At 37.6% G+C, this 12,816-nt stretch overlaps 1 protein-coding gene across 1 annotated transcript; it reads left to right on the forward strand.

The window, feature by feature from the left end:
• The first annotated feature begins 6,200 nt into the window (after window positions 1–6,200).
• Window positions 6,201–11,490, forward strand: LOC121730996. The gene is made up of 8 exons (XM_042120275.1): window positions 6,201–6,398; window positions 7,580–7,717; window positions 8,140–8,321; window positions 9,221–9,425; window positions 9,932–10,033; window positions 10,433–10,614; window positions 10,883–11,041; window positions 11,168–11,490. The coding sequence occupies exons 1-8, from the start codon at window positions 6,271–6,273 to the stop codon at window positions 11,446–11,448; spliced, it is 1,377 nt and encodes a 458-aa protein (XP_041976209.1). The 5' UTR covers window positions 6,201–6,270; the 3' UTR covers window positions 11,449–11,490.
• The last annotated feature ends 1,326 nt before the right edge of the window (window positions 11,491–12,816 follow it).

Below are 12,816 nucleotides of genomic sequence, written 5' to 3' on the forward strand. Positions count from 1 at the left end.
ATTATATGATACACATATTTAATACACATCCATGACCCAGGAACTTTGAAAACTTTTTGTTCCGTCGGCGGGATTCGAACCCGCGACCGCCGGATTGAGCTACCAACATGCTCACCACTGAGCCACAGGGGTCGCGTTCTGGAGACTGGTCGCGGAAACCCGACTTACTTTTATATATATTTTTGTTAAAACTTATTAACCCAAATCCCAAGGCTACAGAAAATAACACCAAGCTCAAATATCCGGTATAGAAACAATAACTTACAAAAAAATTAGGAAGCATCCATTAAGTTCTAGTTAATTACGAACAAAGGCTCGTTCACATAGTAAAGCTAGCTTCCTCCTCATAAAGCACACGAATCGGCGATGTGTATCTACGCACACATTGTGTGTCTGTCCCACGACCTTCCAGATTGTGTTTGACTACTAAATTCAATTGTTACTAACGATATGATCACTGTAATTATATAAACTAACCACATGGGGCCATCGTTACTTGTTAAATATTATCTACTATAAATTCTGTACTTACTTCATTCATTGAATACTTATTAATAAGTATATTATCTTTTTATCTAAAATCTACTTTCTACTTTTCAATCCCTTCTTTGCATTCGAACAAAAGTTGTTTATTTCTGTTATTTACGTAATTTAATTAAATCATAATACTTAATACTTAATCGTTAAGAGGATACACCAGGGGCTAGAGAAATGAAAATAAAGTACGTGTTCTTTAGCTGTCTCCCTTACCTCAAGCCTATACCGCAGATCGCGATAGAGACAACTGCAGAAAATCAACGATTCGTTGTCCCCTGATTCCTACTCCAAAACTTAACCGATTTAAGTACTTTTTTCATTAAAGATTAAAGAAAGGCTTGAGCTGTGTTCCTATGTTTTATTTTTTTTGTATAATCTATCCAAATCTGTTTTCTGGATGTTTGAACACAGCGGAAAATCTGGCCATTTTTTTGGGTTTTTGAACGTTCATATCTTATTTAATAATTAAATTATGAAAAAAAAAGAAAACATAGGGACATTGTATTAGTGGCCGTAGATATTCAGGAAAAAAATATAACTCTAGTAGCATTATCCAGGGAGGAAACAGGGAACAACAGTTGTATGGAAAAAAGGGCGGGTTGGACTCCTCTTAAAGTTAACAAGACATCATTAAGCCTTTATTAACATATTTTAATAATGCTTTAATTGATAATATGACATACAATTTTACTTTAAGAACTCACCTGACTCTAAAAGTCAAACATCGTCCTTCTCTCTTCACACTCACGCCCGTCTTTCATATGCCAGGTGAAAAAGGACGGCGCGGAATCATCGCCGAGTTAGTTTTACTTGAATAAAAGACGAACTATAATGATTATGAAAAAAGTGTTTTGAGCAAATTTAGGTTTTATCAATACCTTTTTAGATATTAAAAAATATTAAAGAAAGGACAGCAAACTTCGAAGATCCAAGCAAAAATGTGTCTAAAACAAGGTTTTTTGTAAAAAAGAAACTATCGAGCATTTTTTGAGTAATCGTGTTTTCGTCTTGAGCATTTAATCTTTGTGAACTGAAGTTACTTGTGTCAAAAAATCAGTTTTCTAGACCTTACAGATTTTGAGATCTAGGTTAAAGTATGTAGTCAAGTTAGGGTCATATGGGCTCTTAATTTTAAGTTTTATTAGCACCCTTAAGCTGTATTAAATAATTTTATATTTTAATTTCACATAATATTGAAAGCAATTCAAGGGTACAAAACTCGAAATTTGATACTCTACATAATATAATGAACCTCAGCGTACTATTCAAAAGATTTCCAAAGAAATTGTAAGTATAGTACAAGTACCGTAACAACTTTACAAGATATTGCCAAACATAATATAGTAAGTACCTATAGAGTATGTGGGAGGCGTGCGTCAGTGCTGGGTCAGGCGGCGCAGGCACCGTGAAGATCAGATGACCTCCCCATTGTGGGCCCAGCGACCTCCGACATCGACTACATCTTGACTGTAGTTGGAGATGAGGCTGTATCTTCATCAATATTTATTTTTCTGCGAACTCCGACCGTACATGACATAGGTAGCCTGTACCTATTACCTAGTCTTGAGATGAGGCTGTTGTGCTTTCTCTTTTGACTATGATGTTTATTATAAGTTTTAGATTTTGAATGGAAAGATTTGATAATTGATCGCAAAGCTGTAAGACAGACAAATTAACACCTCCATCGTGGGTATCGCAGACACAATACATTTTTAGGCTGGTTAGAATGGGGAGGACTGTCACCTGCGTTTCTACCGATACGCTGTTTAATTTAATTTATATTCCAACAAAATAATAGCTCAGGCTTTTGGTCGATTTAACCTCACCTATGGATACTTAATTAAAATGTTGAATCTGTTGAGTCGAATTCTAGAAGTATATAAGTAGGTAAATCTCTTCTGGGTGGAATCCTAGTTTTTCAAGTTTCATTTTTATGCTATGCTATTAAATATGCTCTATGAAATCTTGTTTAGTTTCGTTTTAAATTGAAAACAATGCATCATTTAAAATTAATAATAATATCTATGGACGCTTCACACCACGTCAGTCTGGCCCCGTGCTAAGTACAGGACTTGTGTTACAGGTACCAGACAACGGAAATATATTTAATACTTTTATACTATACATATATTTAAGATTTTTATTATATCATACAATGTATTTAATACACAGCCAGACCCGGGAACATTGAAAACTTTTTGTTCCGTCGGCGGGATTCAAACCCGCGACCCCCGGCTTGAGCTGCCACACACTCAACCAATTGAGCCACAGCCCACAGAGGTCGTCAAATTGGAGTTATTATTCGTGTAATAAGCCAATTACAATCCAAGGTCGAAAAGAAAGAAATAACATCTCATTGTTATAACCGCGGTGTATAGGAACATGTTATAGGAAGTACATGTAATTGTGCAAGATACCAGTAGTACCCTCTGTATAGAAAACTGTACCACAATAGCCATATCGAAGGACGTATGGTAATGAGAAACCATATCTAGATATTGGCGAAACCACCTATCAACGCTGCTTTGGTAGTTGGTAGGTACTCTGATGTAAAGAGGAATCTACTTTACTTAGGTAGGCAGGCACGGTCGCAACCTGAAATTTGGGGGGGGGGGGTCACTCAGTAGTCACTACACTATTTTTTTTTATCTGCGCCCTCGGACGGTTCTGGGTTTTATTTTATTTTCAATTTTACCTTAGATTTTGGGGGGGGGGGGGGTCATGTCCCCTATGACCCCCCCCCCCCCTTCGGACCGCGCCTGTAGGTAGGTACTTAAAAACATAAGGAAAATCTAATGCCTTGACTACACCTAGCGAGAAGAGTGGTGAGTAATATCTTTACTTATAAGAATATGATATCCTTACTTGAAAAAGTAGAAATCTAACCTTATAATTTTCCGCTTGTAAAATCGACTGCCAAACGTGGCTAAAAATTAAGAACCTTTCTTTTACGAAATCTTTCAGAGATTTATCAATAACCTAAAATCTTAAATTATAGTTGAGCAGTTTCAACTTATTTAAAACTTACTTAAATTAAATTGAAAAATTTACGTAAAACTAAGGGATACTCCTTAAAAATGTCTCACGCATTTCATAGACTCCCTTGGTCCAATCTGTTACATTTCATACAGGATAATAATTCAGAAGCTATACGAGGAAGTGGAATAACAAACGGCGGAACTGCGATAAGCTCGGAGCCACAAAAAACGACACTAATTACACGCTAACTGCGGTTATATGATAATTACCGCGGAAACTGTACACTTTGAATGCTTCAGTGGCCAATAAGTCACCTTCTAGCAGGTAAAATGGGAGCTTTAAGCATTCTGTAAAGCTATAGCTTCTGTTTTCACTATCCTAAATTTCTTACTTCCGTCATGCTCAAAACGCCTTCATTCTCAAATGGTCTCGTAGTTTAGAGCGTGGTTTTTGACTCGGGGGTCGTGGGTTCGATTCCCACGTTGGAACATGTTATTTCTAAATTTGTGTAGGATAATGATCGCCTCATTGTCTGACAATTGACAAGTAAGATGATCCAGGCGTCGGATGGGCGTGTCCTGCGCCTGATCTTTCGCCATCGTGTCGGTAGTCCGTCCCACTGGGAGGAAGAGTCTCTTGTGTATTGCGCGCACAGCTGGGCACTATAAAAATTACTCCTGCGTAACTTGTTTTGGTTTTAATGAAACCGGCGACCATCACCGAAACCGGTGCGGAAATTATTATGTTCAAAAGACAAACCGATTCACTGGCCTGACTTGCACGAGAGAGGTACTTGTATCTCTAATCAAAAATATGTTAAGCTCTACGAATAATAAAAACTAATTAAGCTTAAATTATCTTACCTTTATTAAAGCTTCGTTTTAATTAATTTACATTTCGGTAACTCAATTTCAGCTGATAACATAGGGCCACAGCTTAACTGCCGCACTCAGAGTGGAACATTAATTACTTAATTAATGTAATTAATTCAAAATTTTGACCTAAGCCCCATACATTATCTGTCAACTCTTCATTAAATTGAAGGTTAATCGTAATTAAATGTCTCTGAATACGGCGGTAAATGTCGAGTATCAACTGCAATTAAAGAAATTTTATTTTTTTATTTATTTATTTAATAATTTATGTACACATAATCGTTAACAGAGAAAACTTAAAATAAGATATACACTTTAGTACAAAGGTACTACTTATTCCAATTGGAATCTCTTCCAGTAGACCTGTTACAGGAAACATTAAAAAAGAGGTAACAATAGGTAGTGCACACGACAATTTAACAATAACGTACATATAAAGAATATTAAAAAATACATAAAATAAAATTTAATATAAACCTAATGCTATGTTTTAATAAAATACGATACATATATTTCATATTATAAGTTATATATTACTTAAATAATAATAATAATAAACATAATATAATTAATAATACAATATATTAGGGCTTATTGAAATAGGTAACGTGGTCAGGATAGGCTTAAATAGTGCTCGTGCAGTTATCATGTATGTGTGCAGTGCAGCACACATACTCGAGGTTCGACTTTCTTTAATTTGTATTTAGACCATGAATTGAAATGAATGTAAGTTCTAAGACGATGCCTATTAGGTACTTAGCACCTACCCAAGACCTAACCAACCATTTTATACCGATGGGCAAAAACCGATTTAGTATTACAATAGGTTCTGTTCCTGGTGAAGTCGGAATTGAGGATATGGCGGCCCTCAGCGCGAGCGGCTGCTTCTCCATACACCGTGCTTGTTGTACAGTGCTAGCTATAATATTATAACGATGACCTAAAGTTGCAGAGTACTTGTTTGACTCTTTGATCCTCCTATTGTTTTATAAAAATGGCTAATATCCTTTGACGCACCGGAAAAGCACAAGGAAAAGTCAAGTTGTAAAAAGTAGCCACATCGAAATGAAACAAACGATTTTTGTCAAATTTCAATTTTGATGCGCTAAATTATGCATCGCCACATTACGATTAGTCTTGTGTCCTGCCTTTATAACAGGTATTTATCTATAGGTACACTGGTATTTTTGGTATCCGGACTGCTAGGCAAGGGTCTCAACAGAGTGGGCACCTGAAGATGGACCGGCCTAGAAAAAGGTGGCGTGACACGTTGGAGGCATACCAGCCAGGCTGGCTATTGGTGGCGCAGGAGCGAGAACAGTGGAAGATCCTGGGGGAGGCCTTTGCCCAGCAGTGGGATACTATATTCTAATTTTGATATGATGATGATGATGGTATTTTTGATTAGCAAATAAAAAAATCGTGTACCTATATATCAGTTTATCTAATCTCTATATCTTACAATATCATGACTTCTGAAATTAAGAAGTAGACAGTAAATATAAAAAATAAAGAGTAGTTAATTCAAAATATTATTATTATGGTAATTTCATAAGCTTACATCAAAATACTATTATACGATCTAAAATATTATATTTTTTGGTAATAGTTTAATATGTATATTGTATGTAGATACTTAATATAAGAAGCTATAATAACCAACTTATATCGCGCAGTGTACCGCGAGCTTGTATTTAATAACAGTGATATCCGGTCGTTTCTGTGCGGAGTAAATCTATAGAACGCGCATTTTTAGCGCCGCATATAAAAGAGCCTTTGTTTTTTTATCTCCATAGTCGCATCCCGAACTCAACCGCTTTTGGTCCTCCTGCGGTCGAACTAACATTTAAAAAGTCGGTTAAATGACAATAGTGCCATAATGTCGCGAATATTGGCCTGTGTGTTTGTGTGTGTGTGCGTTGTACGGACTCAAGTCATCCCGGGGAAGTCCCGAGTCAATGATGGAGATTTTAACACTGTTAACACTGATGGATCCTTTGATTTCGGGTAAGTCCCTAAATCCTACTTTCTCATCTCTACACGCTAGGCACACGTAATAGGAAAAACTAGGTACGAGCAAAACATTATCTTCTTTAAACTTTAGATACTGAAAAACATTTAAAAACACATAAATTGGACGTTTCTCATTTAGTATCCACTTAATATGATGAGTAAATGAACCTTAATTGTACCAAAATATGATGAGTAAATGAACCTTAATTGTACCAAAATATGATTGCCAAAAGTGGATGACCTCTTAATTTATATAAAAAATACCATTTTAAGACATGAAACTGAAACCATTTTGTAGGACATTTTTTTCCTAAAATGAGGCCGAGGTACTTTCTTTTTCCCTTCTATAGCTTATTTTGTTCCATACGATGTCGGATTTGTTGATAAAAAAAATTAAGCATAATAAATTACATGTTTCCTGACAAATTTTGTCTTTTGCGTTTTATCTTTATCATAAACCTTTGCTAAGCCTTTCTTTATAACACTGCACGGCGACTATAGAAGCGTATATTACGTTTTGCCGCTCACCGTTATAATAATATTCAAAGATATTTTAAATTCTTAGTCAACAAACGTTCTGAAAATCTTTAGAGACTTGGTATCTCCCTGTAAAATATTCCGTAGTCCTCCAAAGTCTGAAGACTGCCTTTTTGTAGAGTTTGATAATACTGCCCTTTTGTAGAGTTTGATAAGACTGCCTTTTTGTAGAGTTTTAGTTGCAGTAACAACTAACCCTCTTTAGCATTATAGAAACTTACAACCCAGGTATACGGAAGCACTGACTAGGTAGAAGTTAAAACTGGATTGGATTTATTCTGTTTACAAACTTCATAATACAAAGCTAAGTGAGACGTTCAGAGCACAGAGGTAGAATGCATTTTAAATATTCGAAGAAGGTAATAGTAGATTAATCTTAAGTAGACCGTGTAATATTTGACTCCATAAACATTTTTCACTTAAGTATTTTTTGAAATTTATTTTATACAACACATATTTTTGGTTGTATAAAATTCAATCCACAGAATCCGATGCGAAAACAATGTAATTTACAACAACATACACATATTGTAACATCATTACAACATGTCACGTATGTTGTTGTTATGTATTTAATATTTTGATTGTCCCTTAATTACTGTGTTTATATAATATAATAAAATATTCGTATAACACAGATACGCGAACAAAGACCGAGGGGCGAGCTACCACCTGTCACACAGCAACTCCAACGGGGTGGTTGGAGGCCGCTTCGGAGCCCGGGACCCCGGGACCAACGAGATTAAAGAGACTATTTACACCGCCGGACCTAGAGGGTAAGTAATATATTAACTTGATCGAAAAAAAATATCAGAGTAGTACTAACAGCTAAGTCAACTTGCATTCGATAATTGCGATAGCGAACTTCGTAAATAAAAATTATTATTTCCTTTAAATGTAGAGGATTACTTATTATGCCCTTCGTTATACCCAATCCCATGGTTTCTAAATTGACTGGCCTGTATAAGTTGAGTGAGATCTATCAGATTTTAGATCTTAGGTAACTGCTGTAGAAGCACCCTAAACACCGAAAAATAGAGTAGGTATAGATAAAATAACAAATTAAAGACACATACCTACAGCATCGACCTTATGGCAATATTTCTTTTCTTCCCGATTAAGATTAAGATTATTGAAGAAGACACACTCACAACATTAAGATTATTATAGAAGTAATAACTGACCACTTTATCTTTAGTTTCCGAGCTAAGGGTCCGAATGTTCACCGGAAGATGGACCTTGACCAGCGGCCGCGGGGGCCGATAGGGAACAAGGACGACCCTAACTTCGACCCCAACGAAGACCCCAGCTACTCCTTCAAGGTCGAAACCAGGACGTACACTAAGAACGAAAACGCGGACAGCAGGGGAGACGTTAAGGGTAAGGAATATATTTTACCTGGATAAAAAAAAACTAGGACACAATATTATAGTGCCAAAGTATAGGTGCACGCTGCAACATCAGATCTCTACGAGAGCTTTCCTTTACTCTTGCTATCCAGTAAAACAAACTTACTACATAGGCCAGTAGACATCGACACTAAAAAACCCTTAATTCACAAAGCATGATGTAGTGCTGCATTTTTGGTATGTTGTTTGGATCAGTTAGGGTGATGTAAATCCCAATTTGCAACTTCGACAAAGTTGTGCTCGCTGCGCACCACGTGATAAACTGCGAAAATTTTCGACTTTTTTCACTTTTTGCTCTAAACTATGCGTTTCCGACAAGTAACATTTACTACATAAATGAAGCTAATTAAATTGGCAACAATTTAAGCCTAACCGCAGCTCTCTAAACCTTATAACAACTAAGCTGTGGCCCTTCAAAGATGGTCCGTTTTTCCCGAAAATTTGAAATTTTTAGTTTTGCTCCCGTTTGAAAAAAGTCGAAAATTTTCGCAGTTTATCACGTGTTGCGCAGCGAGCACAACTTTTTCGAAGTTGCAAATTGGGATTTACATCACCCTAACTGATCCAAACAACATACCAAAAATGCAGCACTACATCATGCTTGGCGAATTTAATGTTAATTTCCACCGGCCTAACAAGAGAGTATAGAAAGCCAGTCATAATATGTAGGTACTAAAGTGGGACTATAATATCAATTATTACTACGACAAAATACATTATTTAAGCTAATCAAACTTAGTAGCTTGATTATGTTATAGCTTTTTAAGTCAGGCTACTTTTGAATCACAATACACAAACAGCTTATGCCGACAACCTACAAAATCAATTCGTTTCAACACACAATTCAGGCAATGTCCGAATTTCTACCAGGTCACTACTCCTACGTAGACGACGTAGGGGAACGTCACGACGTGTCCTACATAGCCGGCCGGGACACCGGCTTCCACGTCTCCTCTGCTCATCCTGACAGCCCCAACCTGATCGGGAACCCCTTCCATCGAGCGCCGCTGGTGCGAGCCGAGACGAAGTCAAGGGGAAGGACAGCCGTGCAGAGAGGACTTGATGGTTCTTATAGGTATCACAACCTATAACTGCAATAACTTAGAAATATCTTGGATTCGAGAAATTTATTAACTTTTACAAAGTCTTTTTATTACAAACGAGCTTTTGCCCGCGGCTTCGCTCGCGTTAAGAAGTATTATTATATACTTTATACTTTCATCCCCTATTTTAACCCCTTGGGGGTAGAATTGATCGAAATCCTTTCTTAGCGGATGCCTACGTCATAACAGCTAGTAGCTACCTGCATGCCAAATTTCAGCCCGATCCGTCCAGTGGTTTGGGTTGTGTATATTTTGAGTTATGTATATTTAGAAGTGTGGTAGTTATTACGAGTAATATCTTTTTTGTGCTCTATAAAAACTCTGTTTCAAAACGATACGGCTGCTTAGTTGATCACACCGAAATAGAACATGATCGTTGATCGTAACTTCAGTTATAATTAGTAATGTACCTACCACTACAAATTAATGTAAGGCGACTTCCCTCAACTTTAGCTATGTTCTCTGTTCATTTACACAGATTCATCTCAGCTGGCCCCGACCAGAGACGCACAGAGAGCAGCGACTCGCACGGTAACGTAAGAGGATCATACACGTTCTTGGACGACAAAGGTATCCAAAGGTAATATCCATTTTTATGTAAGTATCTTCCTACTTTGGAAGAATTTCTTTTTACAACAGCCGTCACCTAGAACTTGAGACTTAACATAACGGCATCTTAATATTTTGATTGTAGCAGCTTGGCCTTTAACAGCATAAACAGGCGACAGCTTCGTTACCAATGCCTTATTGGGTATGAAGTCAGAACTCCTATGTTGATAGGAGTTCTGACTTCAAAACTAACTAACCTATACTGTCTGGTTTCCAACAGATGGTGTCCACCAAGGACCAGCGCTTTTTACCATTACTTAAGCGTTTTGTCACCAAAATCCCAATACACTTTTAAATTGAAACTTTGCTCTCAATTTCATCGAATGTTAGTTGTGTCTTAACAAGTGACCCTTTTATCTTGTGTCCACAGGACAGTTAACTACATAGCGGGCCCCGGCATTGGTTACCGAATAGTCAAGAACAGCAAGGACCCCTACATCCCCATCAACTTCCCTACCATCCCCAGCAGCTACGACCCAGACTTCAACACCGGCAGCGCCTCCGACACGTCCCTGCAGACCGGACCCGACGGTTCTGATGATGTCTTCAAACGTAAGGACACTTTGCTGTCTCTATAACTTTACAATTCCATCTAACATGATGTTTGATGGAATAGTTGAAACTACTCATGTTAAATTAGTCGTAACACCGAACTCCTTCTCAGCCTGTTTAAATTATTGTTCTTTAAAACCTGAGATTTTATTAAACCACAAAAAACAGGCATTAGTAATGATCCAGTCAACCGTTTCCCACTTTTCGAAAAAAAATATAATTTGTTGAAGCTTTATGGTATCCGTTGAGACATCGAGGTATTTTCCAGGGCCGGACGGCACCGCGGCTTCTGGTCACGTGAAGCCCTCCCCCTTCCCAGCGTCCGACATCGACGTGGGCGTGGCCCCGCCCAGCGCAAGCGACACGCCCCCCTACAACCCGAACAAATTTAACGGCTACACCGAAAACGGACCGACCAAAGGACCAGGTGACTAGCTCGGTCAAGCTTTTCCCGATGCACTCGAAGTTCCATTGCTTCCACCAACTGGTTTCTATAACACCACTATAACACCGAGACCGGCGCACGCACAGAACTTACTATTACAAATTGCAGGCAAGCCTCGGCCGTTTAGGCCGACGAAGAAGCCGTATGTGCCGCTTAAGCCGTCTCAGGCGCCCAAAACTGACGATGACGAGAAAAGTAAGCCGGAGTACGCGGTAGGTTTTAACGTGGAAACCACGCCTCGGGAGACGCTCATTAGTAACGTCGGCGGGGACTACTTTACCATACCTCCGGGAGTGTCGGTGCGTGCCCACGTTCAGAGCATCGACCTCTACCCGTTCGGCGCCAAACCCATATCACCGTCTGAAGCACTGGAAAACGACAAATCGTAGCGATCCCACTGACTAGGCATACACGATATTTAATAAACACTAAACGATATAACTTGTTTGATTTACCACCTAAAAGTAACAAAGTTCGCAAATCATTCAAAATCTAAGAAACAAATTCTATGAAATCATCTCTGATAGATCTTAATTTTACACAAATCATAAGGTAAAAAACCTAGTACATAACTTTACTAGAACCTTGATGATCCTATGGATAAGCTGACTTAGCTAAATAAAAGTGTATTTAATTTTTTACAAAACCTTTATTCGAACACGACTGTAAATTTAACAAAATGCAAAATAGTAACTGTACCTATGAGTTCTGGGTGCTGAGTACGACATTATCACTCCCTGCTGAAAATAAATAAACTGCTACTTGTATGACATTGATTCAGTTACCATTTAGTGCCACTAGGAGGCGCTACTTACGCTTTAGTTAACTTCTTTAGTCGAGTAGTGATATATACTCGTACTCAGCACTGTGATGGCCATTCGTCTGCGCTAATAACACACTCACAAGTTAACAAACTATAGCTAACGTCGGAACACTCTATATAAACTTACTACGACTCATGTAAATAAGAAAGGTACTGACTCAATTGATGACTGCACGTAATTGGAACGAAGTTCCTTATCGCGCGTTCGGCATAAATCTGAAGGCTAGACAGAACGATATTTGACCTTGATTTGACCTCGACACTTTTTTATTAGTACCTGCATGTTAGGGGCAGAGGGCGCTGATAGTAAGTATTCCTGTGCGTCAACTAGATGGCGTTTTTTTCAATAAACAGCGACGCGTTGTTAGTATTCCTGGGCTTTTTTTATTTTTTTGAGTATATATTATGTATACAGGTTTATTGAACATAAGAAATAACTTCGTTCCATTTGGGTGTCCCTTGACACCTCTCATTTTTTAATAAATGGTGGTAGTTTTTATAGTTTGAAATCACACCCTGGCTTTACTTAATCACATTGGAACGAAAGAGTAAGGGAATTGTATAATATGGTTAATACAACGAATTCGGTGATTCTGAATTTAAATCAAAGAAATTAAGTAGAGAGCAATTCGAAAGTATAAATTAAAATAAAGAACTAGGATCAATAAACTTTACTATTAAAAGTCCGTATTACATTTATAAAAGGTGTATAAAGTTTGTATGAGTAGTTCCGACGATTACGGGTAACAGAGTCAACAAGAGATGCATAGGAAGGTAATTTGGCAAGTTCATAAGTGGATAAACATACGAAAGTTTTATACAATTCAGTACCTAACTACACAAATGTTTGAATCACTTACGAGTACAGATTCAAGAAACTTATAACAAGTGTAACAATAATAAATAATCGCTCAAAACATTAACCCCCTTACTA

The sequence above is a fragment of the Aricia agestis genome, chromosome 10 (genome assembly GCF_905147365.1).
Source record: "Aricia agestis chromosome 10, ilAriAges1.1, whole genome shotgun sequence".
Lineage (NCBI taxonomy): Eukaryota > Metazoa > Arthropoda > Insecta > Lepidoptera > Lycaenidae > Aricia > Aricia agestis.

What these genes read in the sequence shown, in the direction of transcription:
- LOC121730996 (XM_042120275.1), top strand. Translation starts at nt 6,271, where the DNA reads ATGTCGCGAATATTGGCCTGTGTGTTTGTGTGTGTGTGCGTTGTACGG. An exon ending in GATGGATCCTTTGATTTCGG is followed by an intron (nt 6,399 to 7,579) that starts GTAAGTCCCTAA and finishes CGTATAACACAG; the next exon opens with ATACGCGAACAAAGACCGAG. An exon ending in TACACCGCCGGACCTAGAGG is followed by an intron (nt 7,718 to 8,139) that starts GTAAGTAATATA and finishes CTTTATCTTTAG; the next exon opens with TTTCCGAGCTAAGGGTCCGA.